The sequence below is a fragment of the Schistocerca serialis genome, chromosome 7 (assembly GCF_023864345.2).
Source record: "Schistocerca serialis cubense isolate TAMUIC-IGC-003099 chromosome 7, iqSchSeri2.2, whole genome shotgun sequence".
Classification (NCBI taxonomy): domain Eukaryota; kingdom Metazoa; phylum Arthropoda; class Insecta; order Orthoptera; family Acrididae; genus Schistocerca; species Schistocerca serialis.
Genome location: NC_064644.1, coordinates 399,688,019 through 399,711,358, shown reverse-complemented (window position 1 = coordinate 399,711,358; position 23,340 = coordinate 399,688,019). Strand labels below are relative to the sequence as shown.

At 42.7% G+C, this 23,340-nt stretch overlaps 1 protein-coding gene across 1 annotated transcript in view; it reads left to right on the top strand.

The window, feature by feature from the left end:
• Positions 1 to 17,612: 17,612 nt before the first annotated feature.
• The window catches only part of LOC126413126 (farnesol dehydrogenase-like), a 121,549-nt gene continuing 115,821 nt past the window's right edge, over positions 17,613 to 23,340 (top strand). Inside the window, exon 1 of the mRNA XM_050083017.1 lies at positions 17,613 to 17,744. Coding sequence (XP_049938974.1) covers positions 17,613 to 17,744 — 132 coding nt within the window. The remainder of the gene's footprint in view (positions 17,745 to 23,340) is intronic.

The following is a 23,340-nucleotide window of genomic DNA, read 5'->3' as shown; positions in this document are numbered from 1 at the left end:
TTAAGATCTGTATACCCGCTGCAAAGTACAGCGATTTGATAACACTGTTTAGTGTATTCTTTCCTTCGTCTCTCTCAACAGTTTTTATTCCCATACTTCCCTCCACTAGCAAACTGCCGATTCTTTGATGCCTTGGGATGTGTCCTATCAACCAAACTCTTAATTTTTCTTTAGTGCAATTTATCAGTTCAAGTTGAAAGTATAAAAAAAGAGGAATTCCGCTTTTGACTGAGATTAACACAAGTTCCAGCTCAATAACCATTTCAACTTAAAAATTTCTTATTATAAATCATTTGTCAATTATATCTATGATTAGGGTCAGACTCTATCTTCCGGAGTAACGACAGCAGTCTGTCAGAGCAGACGATGTCAATTCTTTTAAAGAGGCGTCCAGACCATGTAGATGTCAATTGATTTTATAGATTTCGGGAGCTTCAAGGTTTTGGATAATACAATACGCAAATTATCGATTTCTACTGCACCTTATGAGATTGTTTTGCACGGCAATGCAATAAGTGGGTAATCATAAAGGAGAACTCACTTTTATGGTGAGATTGTCAATGTGTTCATGTCAGATCGCGCTCGTGTCTTCAAAAGAATGCAGCGAAACTGTCACAGTATTTTGTACTAAGTTTAAATCACAGCATTTTGCACTAATTTTAAAACAGAAGTCTGTATAATCAGACGTAATGGACTTGTGTAGGTGCAGAATCGGTAAGTTCTAGTTACAAGGATTTTCTCGGGCCGAGCTTCGTTTCTTGGCTAATTCCAACACGACGATCGGTAAGCTCGTATATCTGCAGTTCTGCGTACCATTCAGGTAGATGTCACTGGTATTTATGTATTAAAACCTCCTCAAAGATAGCTAGCATGAAACGTGCTAGAAACTCTTTGACGATAGATGCAGTATCCGTGCACCAGTGTATTGTTTTTTTTACACACTGTATTGTCGGTGTCAGCGTTTGCCGATGTAAATAGAAGAAATAGAAACAGAGCGTTCGTTGCACCCACCTAGAGTAAGTATTTTCTTTGGAACCCGCTCAATTAACAGCTTATCAGTTGACCAGTGTGCATAGCTTCCTTACACAGCAAAGGCAACAAAGATTTCTATCTGCTATGGGTCGTAAAAGTAAGCACATGTATGTGTGTATTATTCATTTGTTTCCTTGCTCCAAGAGTATCAAAAGTTCTGATGTGGATAGTTCGAATATTTCAACAACGTTTCAGGATACTGGACTTTTTTTTATACTCCGAAGTAACTCCCAGAAGTAGGCTACAATCGTGATGTTAAATGTAAATTTGACTACATCATTAGGTCCTAATTTAATCACCACCTCTCAAAACGTCACATATTCCAAAAATACAGCCAAACGCGGTTGAGAATTATGATTATAAATATCTTTGCTGCCTGTTTTTGTGTACTATCAGTCCCACCCTAATCACGACCTCGGGAAACACTACCTATTTTGAATACAGCCGTACGGCTTAAACTACCTGACAACATAACGTGGAGACTGCGGTACTAACCATCGGCTTTTATCATGAGTCAGAAGCCGCAAATAAAATGGCTACTACACTAGAAGACTGCTCGGACAAGATAGAATGATCTCTTTACCCGTAATTTAATATTAAAATTTTGTAAACCACTTTAAGTCCACATTTTTTAAATATTTTTCGTCGTTTTGTTTTTTGAAGGTGTTGTTTAACTAACACAATTACATGCAAGGCTGTTCGTACCTTTTTATTGTGCCATACGCATTTCGCTTCTTGTCTGTGAAACATCTTCAGTAGCCTCTGATGCATCTTTGTTTTATGGATACAGTAATTGCATTGTATAACAATAACGATAATAATAATAGGGAGACCATGTACTACATTGCAGCTTCTGTTATTAGACTATTTTGTTGTCTGGTGAGAAAAATTTTTTGCAGCACAAGTTTGGTTACGTTAAATTACTGTTTGTTCCTGCTTAAGATTTGTGATCTTATTAGACCGTATGTGCCACCCTAAAGTTGTCCGTAGTTGGTCTGCACACACTAGGATCTCTTATTTTCACGTTTTTCGGACACATTTCAACTCAACACCTAATTATCACCGTTCACTGTGTTTTGATTTGATTTGTTTACTGTATGTAGTGCTGCCAGCTGTCGATACGTGGTGGTCTTTTGTTTGTTGGGTGTCTGTGTGTAACTTAATATTCTTTTTTGTTCCTAAATGTGTGTGTGTGTGTGTGTGTGTGTGTGTGTGTGTGTGTGTTTGTCATGCTTTTTGTGTATTCGTTCTCTTTTTTTCAGATTTAGTTATATGGTCTGGTTATGTTCTACGTCATCTCTGTTACTGTTATAGTGGTTACATGATCCACGTGTTATTGTTTGTATTGATCTAGTAATTTATTGCTTTCTTCTGCACTGCAGTGGCTCTTTGTATACTGGTTGTTCATTCTAACAATTTTCATATCTTGTTCTACATTATTAGCTGTTCAGCGAAGGTAGAATGGCTGTTTTCATATTTACAGTTTCTTATTTGTTCTTTGTGTCTAGTTTTCAAATTTCCGCAAGTCATTTCCAGATACTCTGATTAGCAGTCTTGACATTTTAGGCTTTATAAACCAGCTCCTTGGTACTCGCCTACTTTTTGTAAATATGACTGGAGTGTATTTCTTATTTCGTATGCTATGCATACTCTTCGTTTAATTAGTGCATTTGCTATTCTGTGCATTTATTTGTGTTTGTACGTTGAAATGTGCCATTTCTTGTGATTACACACGTCATGAGTGTCTCATTTTTGCAAATTTGTGTGTATTGCAGTTTAACTTGTTCGGTACTATGGAGGACTGATGGTAGGCTTCGACATCGCTTGAATTTTCGTGTGTTGAAGTCGACGTCGTAATTTACACAGACTGAGAACTTACAGACTGATCATGACCGCACTTTACTATGATACAGTCTGTCGTATTCTTTACAAGTTTTTTAAAATACAACCTTTTCTCGTAATTACTGAGAGTTTTGTAAAACTCACAGAAGAATATTTCTTCAGAAATAGGAAATAAAACGAAGTTGTTATGCATGTTGCCGTCCCCTGCTACATACTGTTAAATATTAGTCATACGGTTGGTTTATCAGGTGTTAGTTAATTCGCCGTAACATTAACTCATGTAAACTTGCGACACTCCTTAATGCCATAAGCGTAACATTGTGTACCTGTAAATATTTTTAAGTGAAACGTTGATAGCATCACGTACATTATACCGAAAATAATTTATATCGTAAGTGATACACCAACAGGAGTTAGACCATGACGCGAAGATTTCAGTGGATGGTGTATCCTTTAACAGCCTTCATATTATATAAGTAAAATAACATTTCGTCCATAAAGGATGGCATCGTTAGGGCTGCAACTGATGTTAAGTACAAATAAAACAGTTTTCTACGTCAGTCACTTATTTATTTTTCCACTTCGGTTTCGATTGTTCACAACATATTCTTCAGGTAAAGAACTGTTTAATAACGTAGATGATGTTAGTGAAGAGCACAGACGCATTTCCACAGCAGCAGCCCAGGAGCAGTGTAAGTTGTGTTGAGTCTTTTGCTGCTGACAAAAACTGTTTTTAGTAAAGTCACTTTTAAAGTTAAAAATACGTGGATTTGAGACAGTAAATCGTACTTACAGGGGCTGTAGAGTCGTGAAAAGTCTGCATACTGCTACTTGTTGCATGTTCTGTTCACTGTACATTATGTTCATAATGTCACTTCAAAGGTTTATAGATAAGCTTGCTGACAGTGCATACAGAGATAATTGAAAGATGCAATAGCTAGAGCTCGGTTATTCATTACTCTACATCACAATTCAATTATTATATTACATTGCTATAAACGTAAATACGTAATTCTTTTATTTTAAAAATATTAATCGGCTGTGATGGAAAATGAGCAACCCAAATCAGTTATTGTATTAGATTGCTGTTTATACATAAATGTGTTTTTCGGCTGCTGCAGGATATGTAGATGTGCGCCATTCACTTAATATATTAATTGTTTTTATATACAAAGGATTACAACAGATCATACGTACATATTGTAGTTGGAACTTAACTAGGAAATGAATGAGAGTGGGTAAATAGTTACGACTGAAATTGTAGGTGATGTTAGTGAAGAGCACAGATGCCTATCCACAGCAGCAGACCAGGTGCAGTGTAGGTTATGTTGCGTCTTATGTGAATGCTTTAATTAGTTTGTTAAAGTTTTTGAAAAAGTTGGTTGAGCCTGTTGCATTATTTGAGTAGATTTTCCTGAAGTTTTTTTTTCTTTTTTTTATAAAAAATAAGTCTTCATAGTGCATTCGATAATCGCGTATGTTTCCTCTTTCGTAATTCCGTAGAGCTAGTAAATTAAGATAAATAGTAATTTCTTCTGTTAGTTTAGAATGTAAATGTAGATTACTGCAGTGACTCTGACTACGCTACACGTCAGTCTATTACGGTATGTCGGAAAGAACAGACACCCCGCATTCATATGACTGATACGTTTAGATGGGCAGTGTATTCACCTTCTTCAGCGCGGTTGCACAAGTCGCTATGTTCACATGCGAAACACTTTCCGAAAGACGGAAACCGAATTTCGAAAACAGTTTTTCGCTGTCGTGCTTACCTGTTAATGTCTGGAGCGGATTTGCTAGCGTAGTTAAATATATCGTCTGGAAAACAGCTGATCCAGTTTGTTATTCAGTCAACACACTCGTTATTTCTCTTCACTTAAATATTATAAGTAGACAGCTTTATGCTCGGTCTAATGTTCCTTCTTCTCCTTCATCGCACAATAAGGCATATTAACTGAATATTCTGAGAACAAGACGTAACTTGACAATCCAAGCACGTTTCAAAACCGGTTGCGGTTACATGGGAGCAAAAATCGATTGCGAAAATCGATTGGAAACAACAACTAGAAGCGGAATTCCAGAATCGATTTTGAAGTGTTTACATAACCACACAGAAGCGGTATTGGGATAGCGGTTTACGTAATCCGGTTTAGAGAGCCCAATGTAAAGGGGGTGAGTACGTCCGACCTCCTTCGGGAATCTAAGGGTAGCGAGAACGCAGGAAATGGACAGGGACTGCGAATAGATGGCTCAGGTGGGATTGTGACTCGGTCGTGAGGCGTTGCGAGGCAGACCGCGCAGTTGCGGTAAATGAATTGAGCGTTTTGCGTCATTGGCCGGGAGGCCCTTTGCGGGGCAGGTTCGTCCGCCTTGGTGCAGATCTTATTACATTCGACGCCACATTGGGCTACCTACGCGCCGGATGGGGATGAAATGATGATGAAGACAGCACAACACCCAGTCCCTGAGCGGAGAAAATCCCTGACCCAGCCGGGAATCGAACCCGGGCCCATAGGACGGCAGTCCGTCACGCTGACCGCTCAGCTATCGGGGCGAACCGCAGTTACGGTGAACATTCTGATCCGGGTGGCGCAGTGGTAAACACACTTGCCGCGTAAGTAGGAGATCCTGGGTTCGAATCTTGCTCCGCCACACGTTTTCACTTGTCGCCGCTGATTCCGCATAATGCCCCGATGCAGCTGACATCAGCAATCCCTTTCCTTCCCCTTCTCCCCCATCCACCTTCAATTAACATACAACGGTCTGCAAATGTAGGACCAGATGCTCTCTAGCGGCCAAACAGTCAACTATCAGTGCTGAAACGGACATTAGCGAGTTTTAACTTTTTCGAAGTTCTGTTGGCTCTGAGCACTATGCGACTTAACTTCTGGGGTCATCAGTCACCTAGAACTTAGAACTAATTAAACCTATCTAACCTAAGGACATCACACACATCCATGCCCGAGGCAGGATTCGAACCTGCGACCGTAGCGGTCGCTCGGCTCCAGACCGTAGCGCCTAGAACCGCACGGTCACTCCGGCCGGCGAAGTTCTGTTCTTAAGTTGCCCGATTACACTAGGGACTTAAAGTTTCTGTCAAAATAATAAAAACGAGATAACTCGGCGTTTTATGTTTTAAGCGGTTTTAGTAAAAAATCGAAGCTACTATCGCAATATTTACTTCAGTTGCTAAATTTTACTATTAGTCCGAGAGGTAAGGGAAGATGACAACACTAAATAAGGGCCGTGGTAGCGCCTCTTCCGTATGTGTGAACTTTTAGTCCCGTACGGTTACTCATTTCATTAAAAATAAATGTTTCCTTCAATATCTCAGTAGATGATTTTTTTTTTCATAATAACTACAATTCTCGCCGCTTTGACTGCTTACCGTCGACGAAAAGTTTGTTTCAATGTCTCGAATCATTTATGAAATATTACACAAGTGCTGTCGTTATATGTTACTTCGTCTTCTGGAGATCTTAAACTTAGTATTTATGCCTTGTTGACCCTCGTGTTGGCAATAAATATATTATTTGCCATTCATCCTACTCAGGGGAATGTAGTAAGTTTCTCCCAACAGTGTCACATAATGACTTTGTGTAATGTATTAACCTGTTTGTATTTAAGAACTAGACTATTAGCTTAAAATAACCGACACTTGTGGCTCAGAAAGGAGTACATCGAAGTCAAACAACATTCGCTGTAAGAGTATTGTTTGTTAGAAATATCTTTCATTAGTGGCATCGAACTAACCAGTGGTAAATCCAGCAAACTAATACTGAGATTATTCATATATCACGAACTGCCCACACAAAATATTTTACAATGTGTACCACATATGCTTGCCTCCTCCTTCCTCTCTTTTGGCTTATTCCGATGAAGAAAATTCTTCTTAACTTCTGACCTCTTGCTATCCTGAACCGTTACATATGAATTTTGTGTGTCTGTATACTCGAAATTCACAGATCGTGAATCGAAGTTTTCATTGAAACTAACAGCAAAGATTGCGCTTCCATTGGATAGGTGCGTTCAATTCACAATACATCTTATTACTTCCGACCTAGGCTGGTTGTTTGCCGCAAATGTTATCTTCAACCCCTTTTCATTTCAGTGGTGGACTGCAGCTACTAGGGTATAATACTATATGTAATACGCATACTTAGTAGTCTCTTACATTAGATCACTTTAAATTCAGCATTTTTAGGTGTCGTAAACGGCAGTGGTATTTAATCGATGAATACCATCATATGCATGTACGATGGATTGCTTCCTGCGACTGGGGGTCTGTAAGTGATGCTATATAAGACGTAGATTTCATATAAACTTACATTAATGTCGTTAAATTGTGCAGCCATTATTTCACGTTTGGTACTTCAATTCTGTTTATCACTTAAATAAGAAAATCTCCGTCTTCTGCAACTATATATTTATTTTGTTTCAAATGAAACGTGTTTTGCCTATTCATATTAGGTATAGTCAGTGGTTTTCATTTTTCTGGTCGTTTTAGGTATCGATGGGCTCTTCCGTAGGTGCTACATGCAAACACTGCAGATTTGTAGCTGACAGTAGGTCAGATTTATACAACTAACTACACGCAGCCTTTCCCCTTGCATATTGCACATGATCTTGGTCGCTTTCTCACTTGCACTTTCACTGGTGCCTCACTTGAGTGAAGAAGGTAAGAACGTGCTGCAGTCTCGCCCCTTCCCCCCCCCCCCCCCCCCCCGCCCCCCACACGCACACCGGTCAAACACTCCTGGATAGATCAGCATTGCACTGCTATCAAAGTGCATCAGAAAACCAGTCATCCTGCTTATCCCTCTGCTCATCCGACCCCCTTCAACATTCCACAACTCTATGTAGATTTCTGGAACGCACCGTCGAGAAGTGTTGAGAATTACGCTTATAATAGTTAATTGCTCCCTTGGCTGACCGTCGCACTTATTAACGTAACTGATTTTTAATTTTTCTTATGCCTTCGTTAGTTTCGTTGGGCGCACATACTAAACCTGCGATGCTGCAGTGCGAATCAGTATGGGCTAAAAATGGAGGGAAATGTTAAAATTTTTGTTCGCAGTTATTCATTTAAAATTATATGTAATATGTAAGTTGTTTACGATGGCGTCAAACGTACCGGTAGTCTCGATCGTAGCTCACAACAACGGAGAGGGTGATACAATTCTTTCACTCTGCATTCACATGTCTTATTTTTCCTCTTTTGATGGCAAATTAAACTACGTCGATAGTAGAGATAGGGAGCTCCTAATCTGGAGCGAAATACGAAAAGACGAAAAAATATAAGGGACGATCAAAATGTTTCCGTTAGACAGCCGAAATCGTCGTGATAATTGGGGCAATCATCCCACAGACACACTACGTTCGGTAAAACACCGTGTCGTGCTGCTTGAAGAAATCCGCAAGTGCCTGCTGCACAGCCTCGTCCGACAGTCGACCCTTCATGCCTTTCTTAAGGGACTGAAGACGTGATAATGCAGTGGGGTGTGATCAGGACTATAGTGCGGGTGTTCGAATGTCTCCAGCTTTAGTTGGGGTAACTTCTGCTTTACGACATTTGCGAAATGGAGACATGGGTTATCATGAACGTGGCGCACCATTCCACAACGTTGGATTTCTACCGACGTGCTATCCGATACACATTCGTCATTCTCGAATGGATGTCTAACAGTGTTTGCCCTCGATAGTCCAGGAAAGAATAACAGGTCGTTGGTGTTGTTTGGGTGCATTTGATACGAGGGTCACTCCAAACGAAATGCACAATATTTTTGTAAAAATACAGTTTTCATTCTGCATGTGTGAAAGTTTTACTGTGTGTAGATACATCCTTCCCTCTTGTTTTCAAACTTAGTTCAACCTGTTCCCGGGAGTGGCGCCATCACAGCATGTCTTCAAGATGGCTGCTACCCTTGACGTTCGTCAGAAGCAACGTGCTGTCATAGAATTCCTGTGCTGTGAAAACGAGACAGTGGGAAACATCCACAAGAGGTTGAAAAAGGTGTATGGAGATGCTGCCGTCGATCGCAGTACAGTTAGTCCGTGGGCAAGCAGGTTACGTGATGAAAGTGGGCACGGCAATATTGAGGATTGTTCTCGCAGCGGCAGGCCTCGTACTGCACACACTCCAGACAATGTGCAGAGACTTAACGAATTGGTAACTCCTGACAGACGCATCACAGTGAACGAATTGTCACGCTACGTTGGGATAAGGGAAAGAAGTGTTTGCAGAATAGTGAAAGTGTTGGCGTTAAAAAAGGTTTGTGCCAGGTGGGTACCCAGGATGTTGACAGTGGCTCACAAAGAAACAAGAAAAACGATATGCAGCGAACTTTTGGAACAGTACGAGAATCGTGGAGATGAATTTCTTGGAAGAATTGTGACAGGTGATGAAACATGGCTCCATCATTTTTCAGTAGAGACGAAGAGGCAATCAATGGAGCGGCATAATGCAAATTCACCCAAGAAAAAAATTCAAAACCACACCTTCTGCTGGAAAAGTTATGGCTTCGGTGTTTTTCGATTCCGAAGGACTCTTACTTGTGGACATCATGCCAAGTGGAACCACCATAAATTCTTATGCATATGTGACGACACTGAAGAAATTTCAATCTCGACTGAGTCGTGTTCGACCACATCGGCAAAAGCAGGATGTTTTGCTATTTCACGTCAATGCACGGACACATGTCAGTCAAAAAACCATGGAAGCGATCACAAAACTCGGATGGACAACGCTGAAACACCCGCCTTACAATCCCGACCTGGCTCCTTGTGACTATCATCTCTTTGGGAAACTGAAAGACTCTCTTAGTGGAACAAGGATTGAAGATGATGACTCCCTTGTGCACGCTGCCAACAGTGGCACCAACAGGTTGGTCCAGAATTTTACCGTGCGAGTATACAGGCGCTGGTTCCAAGATGGCGTAAGGCAGTTGAGAGGGATGCAAATTATGTGGAGAAACGAAAATATTGTTCCTAAAGGATGTATCTACACACTGTAAGACTTTCAAACATGTAGAGTAAAAGATGGATTTTTAAAAAATAGTGTGCATTTCTTTTGGAGTGACCCTTGAAATAACGTCGCCATAGTTGACGTTTAAGCATTCTGCGCACGCGCGTCGGAAATACCCAGGTGACACACTGACCCCTCGCCTACATCTCTGTGCTTATATACCAGCATCGGAAACGCACTACATTGCATAGAAGCTGTAGCAGCGCCCTCAAACGGAAACTTTTTGATTGCCTCTTATGAAAACGTTGCTGTAAATCACGAGTCTTACCGGGTTTGTTTTCCTCGAAGACAGGGAAAAGGCGACGCGTTCGTAAGTTAAGACCGTAATCATCAGCAGCCCAAAGAGTATCCAAAGGCAATTATTCTCAAGTGAAGAACGAGAGTATGATACATATTTGGGTCAATCCCGCTTGACATTCTACGGGCTTACTAAACGTTTGAGTAGCATCTGACGTAAGCCTATTGACTTTCCTTCAAAAAGTTACTTGCATCTCGTCCAGGGAGACACCAGGGGTGGGGGAAAATCCACTCGCTGTCGCGAGTCCTGATTTTTACTGTTGTGGTCTTCAGTCCGAAGACTGTTTGATGGAGCTCTCCATGCTATTCTGTTCTGTGCAAGTCTTTTCGTCTCCAAATAACTGCTGCAACCTACATCGATTTGAGCCTACTTACTGTGTTCATCCCTTGGTCTCCCTCTACAGTTTTTGCCCCCACCCTTCGCCCCAGCAGAATCACAATAAGAAATATGGTAACATGCTCCAAATTGTCTTCAACGGAATGGGTATAGGTTAGGAACTGGATTCCTTGTGGAAAGGGGATGGGTTGTGTCACGTTCCCGACCCTAACATTAACATTCGTTACATTAATTGAGCAGTCTTTCCCACTTCATGGGAAAGAGACAGAATGAATATTCAACTGTACTCGTGACGTCATCATTTAACTGTCACGAGCTTCAGCATTCTCTGGAGCGCTGTGTGTCTCTGAAAAATGACGCCCTCCATGGAGCAACCGCCAACACCACCAAGTGCCAAGTTCGGATGGCGATAACCAGCCGCCACGTCTTACAGAACGGTAGCGTCCATCTCCCGATTTCATGCATGTATAAACTAACGTTTGAAGACTATGCGTATTCGCAGTTATTAACCACTTAACGACTTTTCTATGTTCAGATGACGAACACCGTTCGTCGGTAAAAGAGACATGTACTAACTCATCACTTATATGAAGCGATACGTTACGCTTCAAGCTGACTAGGTTCCAATCACAGACTGCTATCGACAGATCACAGAAAGATAGCTCCCCCCCCCCCCCCACCTTCACCTGGATACCAGTAATCATTTCTGGCATCCCTTCTTACCTCCAACAGGGCTCCGCGATGTGTCCGGGCACTAATTTTGCTTCTTCTTTTTTACTTCTCTTTTTCCTTTTCCTTGTTTCCTTTTTTTCACCTTTCCCCTCTTTTCTTCATTCCCCCATTTCTATTTTCCCTTTTGTCATTTCTCTTTAGTTCCTTTTTGCTATTTCCGTTTTCCCTGTTAACCGTTTGTCTTTTCTCTTTAGTTCCTTTTCCCCTTTTCCCGTTACTCCCTTTGTTCCTTTTCCCCCTTTCCTATTCTTCTTGTGTATGAGTACGTTAATGAATGTAAATCAAAGCTAGTGAAAGTAATATATATGGGTAATTTAATGTCAATTCAACGCACCACTCAAACCGACTCCCTGATATTTCTTTCAAAATGGTGCATTCAGTGACCTGGTACTACGAAAAAAGTTATAGGCTTGCTCAGTTTGGAACCGTGTGAAATTGACATGCCTATATCTCGACGTAAATTACTACAATTCTGGGTCTAATCCAAATACAGCAATAAAACTTTTACTCCAATTCTGGTTCCAATCCAAATATAGCGATGAAACTCGTATCACTGAAAAGTTAGTGAGCAGAGCTTTACATTGATATCCAGCATGGCGAGTTTCTAAGAGTTTTCATATTCAAGGCCATTTACCTTGACCTTTAACCTGGAATATCTCGAAACACCCCACCTTCATTTCCTTTAAATATATTGTATTGGTCCAGAACGTTACTACACTGCTCAAAAGAATTATGGGAACATGACTTTCGGCGTCTGCCATACTCCATTGAACAATAATTGAGAATTGAGTATATTACCAAATTAAACCTTTACCTTTCACAAATTAAGTACACAACAAAACATAACTACATCTTCATTCATTTACATAACAAGAATTGAAATGTCCTACAGGTGTCGAAAACAAGCTGTAAAAAATCACTCAACCCGTTATCGTGGGTGCTTTTGTTTCTTCTTGGAGAGCTTCGATAAAGTGTGTACCCTCCGTCAGCGTTTACCAGCGCCTGACACATACGTACGTGGCACGCTCTATGTAAGTCCACGAAGTGGCCTTCTGGCATCCTTTCCCATTCTACAGTCAGCGCGCTTGAGAGTTCTACTACATCTACATTTATATTCCGCAAGCGACCCAGCGGTGTGTGGCGGGGGCACTTTACGTGCCACTGTCATTACCTCCCTTTCCTGTTCCAGTCGCGTATGGTTCGAGGGAAGAACGACTACCGGAAAGCCTACGTGCGCGTTCGAATATCTCTAATTTTACATTCGTGTTCTCCTCTGGAGGCATAAGTAGGCGGAAGCAATATATTCGATACCTCATCCAGAAACGCACCCTCTCTAAATCTGGACAGCAAGCTACACCGCGACGCAGAGCGCCTCCCTTACAGAGTCTGCCACTTGAGTTTGCTAAACATCTCCGCAACGCTATCACGCTTACCAAATAACCCTGTGAGGAAAACGCGCCGCTCTTCTTTGGATCTTCTCTATCTCCACTGTCAACCCAACCTGCTACGGATCCTACACTGGTGAGCAATACTCAAGTATAGGTCGAACGAGTGTTTTGTAAGCCACCTCCTTTCTAAGGGCTGTCCCAATGAATCTCAACCTGGCACCCGCCTTACCAACAATTAATTTTATATGATCATTCCACTTCAAATCGTTCCGTACGCGTACTCCCACATATTTTACAGGAGTAACTGCTACCAGTGTTTGTTCCGCTATCATATAAACACACAATAAAGGATCCTTCTTTCTATGTATTCGCAATACTTTACACTTGTCTATGTTAAGGGTCAGTTACCACTCCCTGCACCAAGTGCCTATCCGCTGCAAATCTTCCTGCATTTCGCTGCAGTTATCCAATGCTGCAACTTCTCTGTATACTACAGCATCATCCGCGAAAAGCCGCATGGAACTTCCGACACTATCTACTAGGTCATTTATATATATTGAGAAAAGCAATGGTCCCATAACACTCCCCTGTGGCACGCCAGAGGTTACTTTAACTTCTGTAGACGTCTCTCCATTTAGAACAACGTGCTGTGTTCTGTTTGCTAAAAACTGTTCAATCCAGGAACACAGCTGGTCTGATATTCCGAAAGCTCTTACTTTGTTTATCAGGCGACAGAGCGGAACTGTATTGAACGCCTTCCGAAAGTCAAGGAAAATAGCATCTACCTGGGAGCCTGTATCTAAAATTTTCTGGGTCTCATGAACAATAAAGCGATTTGGGTCTCACACGATCGCTGTTCCCGGAATCCATGTTGATTCCTACAGAGTAGATTCTGGGTTTCCAGAAATGACGATACGCGAGCAAAAAACATGTTCTAAAATTCTAAAACAGATCAATGTCAGTGATATAGGCCTATAGTTTTGCGCATCTGATCGACGACCCTTCTTGAAAACTGGAACTACCTGTGCTCTTTTCCAATCATTTGGAACCTTCCGTTCCTCTAGAGACTTGCGGTACACGGCTGTTAGAAGGGGGGCAAGTTCTTTCGCGTACTCTGTGTAGAATCGAACTGGTCTCCCGTCAGGTCCAGTGGACTTTCCTCTGTTGAGTGATTTCAGTTGCTTTTCTATTGCATGGACACTTATTTCGATGTCAGCCATTTTTTCGTTTGTGCGAGGATTTAGAGAAGAAACTGCAGTGCGGTCTTCCTCTGTGAAACAGCTTTGGAAAAAGGTGTTTAGTATTTCAGCTTTACGCATGTCGTCCTCTGTTTCACTGCCATTATCATCCCAGAGTTCCTGGATATGCTGTTTCGATCCACTTACTGATTTAACGTAAGAGAGAGTCTGTGATGGAACAGGACGACCACGAACACAGTACCAACCGGGTCTAGGTGTGGACTGACCGCTGGGCATTACATTATTTCAATGTACAGGTTTTGCAAAACTTCCCTAGTGACACGCACCACATGGACCCCGGCATTATCTTGCATGAAAAGGAATTCAGGGTTATTACCGTGTGCAGCATCCACCACTTGGATGAACACTATCTGTTAGATGTACTACCTGGCGTTAAAGGGACCATGAACAACCACAAAATCCGTACGGCCCTCAAAACTGATGCCTCGCCACACCATCACAAAAACTTTGCCGAATCTGTCGATTTCCTGGACAGTATTCGTCTGGTACCGCTTACCAATGAGTCTCCACATATGAACAGGGCCATGACGTTGCGTTAGAGGAGATTTGGACTCGTCTGTGAATAACACGTCTCGCCAGTGTCGAAGGTGCCAATTAACATGCAAACGACAGAACTGAAGGCGAACAGCGAGATGTTGTCGTGTCAAGCGGGGTACTCGAACAGGACGTTTTGGTCATATAAGGTCGTCCTTCGTAACCTTTTCCTTAGAGTTTTATCTGGCAGAGAGGCTCCAGTAGCCCTCCGGAGATCATGTTGCAGTGCTCCGGCATTAGCTGCACGACGCCACAACGCGGAGATGACCAGATACCGGTCTTGGCGTGGTGTTGTAATACGTCAGAGACCTTGTCCAACTCTCCTTGTATATTGGCCTGTCTCCCTGTAGGGTAGACGATGGATGGAGAGACTTTGGCATTTGCAGCAACACGACGGAAAGTCCACCCTTCTTGGATCGAACAGACTGCCGTTGCAACTTGCATTGCAGTAAGATGCTGTATTGTACGTCCTTGGTTGAATACAACTTCCACAAATGACAGCTGCCGTCTGTGTACCTCACTAGAGACCACTGGGATACCGGTACTCATTCCATTCTGAGGTATAACTTGATATTGTGATGCTTAACACAGCCGATAGACGGCGAATGACTATAGTTGTTGCATACATTGAAAGCGAATATCTCAAGCTATCCAATAAAACCACAGATACCGCATATATCAAAATACACTCTTGCTCATAAATTAAGGATAGTTGCAGAATGTAGTGCTACACAACGCCGTACTACACAAAACTGGCGCTAATAGCTTGGGAACATAGGGAACACACACGACACAGATCTGTAAGTCCACGGTATTGGTGATAAGTTGAGAAAACCGTCCCGAAATACATGTGCTACAAAACGCCACTGTTTCCTGTGCATATACCCCGACATCAATATGGGATATGATCACCATGCACACGTACACAGACCGTACAATGGGTTGGCATACTCTGGATCCGGTGGTCGATCAGCTGCTGGTGTATAGCCTCCCATTCTTGCACCAGTGCCTGTCGGAGAGCTCCTGAAGTGTCCTAGGGGTTTGAAGACGTACAGCGATACGTCGACCAAGAGCATCCCAGACGTGCTCGATGGGGTTTAGGTCTGGAGAACAGGCAGGCCACTCCATTCGCCTGATATATTCCGTTTCAAGGTACTCCTCCACGATGGCAGCTCGGTGGGGCCGTGTGCTATCACCCATCAGGAGGAAGGAGGGACCCACTTCACCCCTGAAAAGACGGACATACTGGCGCAAAATGACGTCCCGATACACCTGACCTGTTACAGTTCCTCTGTCAAAGACATGCAGGGGTATACGTCCATCAATCATAATCCCACCCCACACAATCAAACCACAACCTCCATACAGGTCCTTTTCAAGGACATGAAGGGGTCGGTATCTGGTTCCTGGTTCACGCCAGATGAAAACTCGGCGAGAATCACTGTTAATACTATACTTGGACTCGTCCGTGAACATAACCTGGGACCACTCTTCCACTGACCATGTGCTGTGTTCTTGACACCAGGCTTTACGGGCTCTCCCGTGACCAGGGGTTGGTGGAATGCACCTTGCAGGTATCCAGGTGAATAAGCCATGTCTGTTCAGTCAACTGTACACTGTGTGTCTGGAGACAACTGTACCAGTGGCTGCGGTAAGGTCCCGAGCAAGGCTACCTGCAGTACTCCGTGGCCGTCTGCGGGTACTGATGGTGAGATATCGGTCTTCTTGTGATGTTGTATACTGTGGACGTCCCGTACCGCAGCGCCTGGACACGTTTCCTGTCTGCTGGAATCGTTCCCATAATCTTGAGGTCACTCTTTGTGGCACACGGAGGGCCCGTGCTACGACCTGCTGTGTTTGACCAGCCTCCAGTCGCCCTAGTATTCTACCCCTCATAACGGCATCAATATGTGCTCTTTGAGCCATTTTCAACACACAGTAACAATCAGCAGGTCTGAAAACGTCTGCACACTTACTCGCTGCACCATGCTCTGTCATGCACCAACACACCTCTGCGTATGTAAACTGCTGCCAGCGCCACCGTTCGACGACCACAGGTCAAATGCACCGCATGGTCACACCCCGAGGTGATTTAAACCCGCGTTGTTTCACCATGTATCAGCATTATCCAAAAAAAAAAGAAAAGGTTCAAATGGCTCTAAGCACTATGGGACTTAACTTCTAAGGTCATCAATCCCCTAGAACTTAGAACTACTTAAACCTAATTAACTTAAGGACTTCACACACATCCATGCCCGAGGCAGGATTCGAACCTGCGACCGTAGCGGTCGCGCGGTTCCAGACTGTAGCGCCTAGAACCGCTCGGCCACTATCTGCATTGTCCTTAATTTATGAGCATGAGTGTAGATTTTACATACCGGACGCTGATACAAGTGTTTCCCTAATTTTTTTTGAGCAGTTTATAAACATGGTAAGTACCAAGATGGCACACCAAACGCATCATAATGAGACAGACACATGTAAATTTCACACAATTTCTAAACATAACTGGCCAGTAACTTTCTTCACAATTGCCTTACGAGTATACCTTTGTAAATTTGTAATTTTCCACCTCTTATCTGATGGTTAGGTTCTCAACGATACATTTCTGCGTTGAACTGACGTGGAAATACCCATTAAAGGCAGTTCTAGTTTCAACTATTTTAACCACATTCATCTCGGGCTCTTTTAGTAAGAAAGCTAATCACGTCGCTGTTGAGCCCCCTAAATCCACAAAGTCACACACACATTTTCTTTTTTGCGTTTATCTCATTTTCTAATTTTCCTTTTTGGCCTTTTAGCCCTTTTCACTTTATTCCTTTGTTCCTTTTCCTTTTTCTCTTTTGCCCTGTATCCCTTACTCCTTTCCCCCTTTGCCATTTTCACGTTTTTTCCCTTACTTACTTTTTTTCCTTTTCTCTTTTGTCCCTTTTCGAGTTCCTCAACTTTATCTGTTTTTCTCCTTTATCCCTTTGTTCCTTTTCCCCCATTTTTCCCTTTGCCTTTTTCTCCTTTTCCTCTTCCCCTCTTTCCCTTTCTCCATTTATTCCTTTTCCCCTTCTCCCACTTCAGGAAGATTTCACTGCCGTGCGGTAAGCTAGTGTGTACTTCCCTGCGGCCCTCCATATGCTACGTATGTTGACAGGTTCGACAGAGAGCGGGCAGCCATGGACCGGTGGTGCGGACGCATCGCGGCGGTGACCGGCGCCGGCTCGGGCATCGGCCTCGCCATCGTCAAGGCGCTCTTCCGCTACGGCGTCACCGTCGTGGGTATGGACGTCAATCTCTGCAAGTTCAAGGTCCACCTAAGCTCACTACATAACCAGTACATAACGTTCCTCTCTTGTCTAGCGGGCTTCCCTAAATTCGACGAATTTCTGTACGGTGACAGAAGAGCTCATGGCATTCTAATCAAAAATAACTAACTGCCGCAACGTTCCAAAAGGCTACGTGTTGTACAAGTATTATTTTTTCGTCTTGAGCGTACTGCAATTTATGAGAATGTTGGGTCTTACTCGTTTCACTTTTAATTATAAGGGGTGATCAAAAAGTTTCGGTTAGACGGCATTAAAGTCCAGAATCGATACGCCAGTCACACAGAGTCACCGAGAGCATTGAGATAATAATCCCACGGACACACCAGGTTGAAGATACCCGTTTGGTAAAACAACGTGTCCTGCTGCGTGAAGAAGTTCGTAACTGCCTGCTACACGTTCTCGACCGACAGAAATCATCGACCTTTCGAGTCATTTTTTCAGGGACCGGAGAGAGATCAAGGTTATAGGACGTGTGCTTATGTGTCTCCCACTTCAGTTGGCGTAACTTCTGCGTCACATTATTTGCGATATGAGGACGTGCTTTATCATTAAGCGGCACCCCTTGATGCACCATTCCACAGTGGTGGTTTTTGACAGAGATGGTAGTCGATACCCATTCTTCATTCTATGATGGATGTCTGTCGGTGTTTGTCCTTCGACAGCCAAGAAAAGAATAACAGCACTTTGGTCCTGTTGGAACGCATTTGCTAATATTGTCGCCATAGTTCACGTTTCCGCATTTACCGCACACACGTAGGAAAGACACGAAGACTACCCTAATCCCTGGCCTACATGTCGGTGCTTATATACCCGCATCAAAGACGCGCTACATTCAACATACACTGCTGAAACGCCCTCAAACGGAAGCTTTCTGATCGGGTCTTATAAATGCATCATTAGTACGTTGACATATTTGACTTTTTATAGAGAAAAACAACTTTTGCGTGCGAATTGGATGTGCAATTTACTTACTCTATTTGCTCTCCTTTATTTAATATTCTGTGACTAGAAATTTTCCTCTTGTTGTTAGCACACTTTGGTTGAACTTCAAGCCTTCGCGATTTTTAGTTTTTTAAGAACCTATTTTTCCTTTAGATCTGTTTCAGTTCTTTGCACCTCACTCAACTTTCATACACTGTAGTGACAAAAGTCATGGGATACCTCCTTTTGTACAGTCTAGTAAAGCAACTCAATTTTGCCATGGAACCAACAAGTCATTGGAAGTTCCCTGTAGAAGTATTGAGTCATGCTCCCTCTGTAACCGTCCAAAATTGAGAAGTGTTGCATCAACAGACCTCTCGATTATGTCCCATAAATGTTCGATGGGGTTCATATCGGGTAATCTGGATGGCCAAATCATTCGCTTGAACTGTTGAGAATGTTCTTCAAACCAGTTGCGAACAATTGTGGCCTGGTGACATGGCGCATTGTCAACCAAAAAAATTCCATCGTTCTTTGGCAACATGAAGTCCGTGAATGGCTGCAACGATTACATTTTCCGATACACCACAACGTCATCAGCAAACAGTCGCAAACTGCTGCTCATCTTATCCGTCAAATCATTTATCTGTATCAAGAACGAGAGCGATCATATCACACTTCCCTGGGGCACTCCCAACGGTACCCTTGTCTCTGATGAACACTCGCCGTCGAGGGCATCGTACTGGCTCCCATTACTTAAGAAGTCGTCTAGCCATTCACGTATCTGGAAACCTATTGCGTATGCTCGGACCTTCATTGGCATTCTGTAGTGAGGCACTGCGACAAACGCATTCCGATAATAGACAAATATGGAACCTGCCTTTTGCCCTTCATCCGTGGTTCTCAGAATACCATGTAAGCAAAGGGCAAGCTGAGTTTCAGACGAGCAATGCTCTCTAAATCCGTGCTGATTAATGGACAGAAGCTCTTCTGTGTCAAGGCCATTTATGATATTCGTACTGAGAATATACCAAGAATACTGCAACAAAAGTCTGTAATTTTACGAATCCATTCTTTTACGCTTCTTATACTCTTTTTTCCAGTCGCTTGAAGATATGTGCTAGGTGAGAGATTAGCGATAAATGCAAGTTAAGTAAGAGGCCACTGCCGTGGAACACACTTTGTTTAACCGATTTGAGATTCCTTCCGGATCTGGCGACTTACTTGTTTTGAACTCCTTCAGTTACTTCTCTACCTATTTCTAAGTCCCCCACGCGTGAGTTGTGCGATAGCCAAACGATAGTCTCCTTGCACGATTCTCCTGTGTGAACGATTTCTTAAGCGTGAAATTTAAAACTCCACCTTTGCTTTTGCTGTATACTACTGTCACACTAGACTAGTCAACGAGTGACTGGATAGAAGCCTTCACCCCGCTTAGTGATTTTACATAGGTCCAGAATTTTCTTGGGTTCTCGCCTAGATCTTTCGCTAAGGTGCGACGATGGAAGGTGTATGCTTCGGGCATCGATATTTTTATAGACACATGAATATCGACTTTGGTTTGCCTGTCGACATTTACGAGTTCCTTTTCGAACAGAGCGTGGAACAGTCTCTTCTTCCTCAGCATTTTCAGAATTTCGTAATTAAATCACGGTAGGTCTATTCCGTCCTTAATCCACTTACTCTACACGCACTTTTCCAGACTGCGATTTACATTCACTTTAAACGGTGCCCATAAATCCTCTACGTTCATCTTATTGGGACTAAATGTTACCCATTCATTGTCTAAGTGGGATGCTAACAACTGTTCATCGCTCTTTGTAGCAAAAATACTCCGCTGGTCTTCTTGATGGATTTATTAACTTTAGTAACCGTCATATTATGCTAAAGACGAAAGTGTAAAAGTGATATTTCCTGAGAGACTAAATTTTGTGCTTCTTACCAAATGGATATGTTCACATCTAGCGCTGGCGGTAATGTCCATTGTCTGAGCTCTGAAACCACCACTACCAGCACTAACACCACCATCCGCACCGCCACTATCGTCTTCCACAAGATGCAGGATTTCAGCTGCCGTCCTCTCGAATGAATGTCCGGTGTCTTACCACGGTGTCGAACTAGAAGTACTGGAAATTCCCATGTTGACACCGAAGCGCATTGGTGAGCAGAGCACTTATTTCTATACTTAATTTTACATTTTAAGAAGCAACATAGACGAATCATCCGTTTCCATAGCCGTAATCTTTAGTGTACGTTAGTGATGCAGCGCTTCAGCTGATTAATTAGTTATTTACATGTTCCGTCGATCATAACCATGATATCCGACAATAAGGTAGAAGATTTCAATTTGTAAAGAGGATTGTCCAATAACTAATTTTCTCTAATTTACAAAAAAAAGTTACACGGGATTTATCAAATTGAAATAATTTTTTCACGTTGTATAACGTGCCTGTTTCATCTCTACATAGTCACCACGTCTTTCCAAGAATTTTTGGTAATGTGACACGATGTTTTCCAAACCAGTGTTGTACCTAGTTGACTCCCGAGCTCGTAACGAGCTGTTCACTCTCTTCCATTTCCATGATATTGTCCTCAAGTATATCGCCCTTGTATAGACCATCTATATACTCCTTCGCCCCTCTGCTTTCTTCTTCTTTGCTCAGAACTGGGTTTCCATCTGATCTCTTGATATTCATACAAGTGGTTCTCTTTTCTCCAAAGGTCTCTTTAATTTTCCTGTAGGCAGTATCCATCTTACCCCTAGTGAGATACACCTCTACATCCTTACATTTTTCCTCTAGCCATCACTGCTTAGCCATTCTGCACTTCCTGTCGATCTCATTTTTGAGACGTTTGCATTCCTTTTTGCCTGCTTCATTTACTGCATGTTTATATTTCTCCCTTCATCAATTAAATTCAATGTTTCTTCTGTTACCCAAGGATTTCTACTAGCCCTCGTCTTTGTACCTACTAGATCCTCTGCTGCCTTCACTACATCATCTCTCAAAACTACCCATTCTTCTTCTACTGTATTTCTTTCCCCCATTCCTGTCAATCGTTCCCGAAAGCTCTCCCTGAAACTCTCTACAACCACTGGTTTTGTCAGTTTATCCAGATCCCATCTCCTTAAATTCCCACCTTTTTGCAGTTTCTTCAGTTTTAATCTACAATTCGTAACCAATATATTGTGGTCACAGTCCCCACCCGCCCCTGGAAATGTCTTACAATTTAAAACCTGGTTCCTGACTCTCTGTCTTAGCATTATATAATCTATATGATATCTTCAAGTATCTGCAGGCTTGTTCCATGTATACAACCTTCTTTCATGATTCTTGAACCAAGTGTTAGCTATGATTAAGTTATGCTGTGTTCAAAATTCTACCAGGTGGCTTCCTCTTTCATTTCTTCCCCCAAATCCATATTCACCTACTACGTTTCCTTCTCTTCCTTCTCTTCCTTTTCCTACTATCGAATTCCAGTCGCCCATGACTATTAAATTTTCGTCTCCCTTCACTATCTGAATAATTCATCAATAATTCAGCAATCTTTTCGTCATCTGCGGAGCTAGTTGGCTTATAAACTTGTACTACTGTGGTAGGCGTTGGCTTCGTGTCTATCTTGGCCTTCGAGTCCTCCCTCGGGCATGGGTGTGTGTGTTTGTCCTTGGGATAGTTAAGGTTAAGTAGTGTGTAAGCTTAGGGACTGATGATCTTAGCAGTTAAGTCCCATAAGATTTCACACACATTTTAACTTTTTTTTCTATCTTGGCCACAATAATGCGTTCACTATGCTGTTTGTAGTAACTTAACCGCACTCCTACTTTCTTATTCATTATTAAACCTACTTCTGCATTACCCCTATTTGATTTTTTATTTATAACCCTGTATTCTCCTGCCAGAAATCTTGTTCCTCCTGCCACCGAACTTCACTAATTCCCACTGTACCTAACTTAAACCTATCCATTTCCCTTTTTAAATTTCCTAACCTACCTGCTCGATTAAGGGATCCTACATTCCACTCTCCCATCCGTAGAATGCCAGTTTCCTTTCTCCTGATAACGACGTCCTCCTGAGTAGTCCCCGCCCAGAGATCCGATTGGGGGACTATCTTACCTCCGGGATATTTTACCTAAGAGGACGCCATCACCAGTTGACCGCCGGCCGAGGTGGCCGAGCGGTTCTAGGCGCTTCAGTCTGGAACCGCGCGACCGCAACGGTCGCAGGTTCGAATCCTGCCTCGGGCATGGATGTGTGCGATGTCCTTAGGTTAGTTAGGTTTAAGTAGTTCTAAGTTCTAGGGGACTGATGACCTCAGAAGTTAAGTCCCGTAGTGCTCAGAGCCATTTGAACCAATCAGTTGACCACACAGTAAAGCTGCATGCCCTCGGGAAAAATTACGGCTGTAGTTTCCCCTTACTTTCAGCAGTACCAGCACAGCAAGGCCGTTTTGGTTAGTGTTACAAGGCCAGATCAGTCAATCATCCAGGCTGTTGCCCCTGCAACTACTGAAGAGTCTGCCGGCCGAAGTGGCCGTGCGGTTAAAGGCGCTGCAGTCTGGAACCGCAAGACCGCTACGGTCGCAGGTTCGAATCCTGCCTCGGGCATGGATGTTTGTGATGTCCTTAGGTTAGTTAGGTTTAACTAGTTCCAAGTTCTAG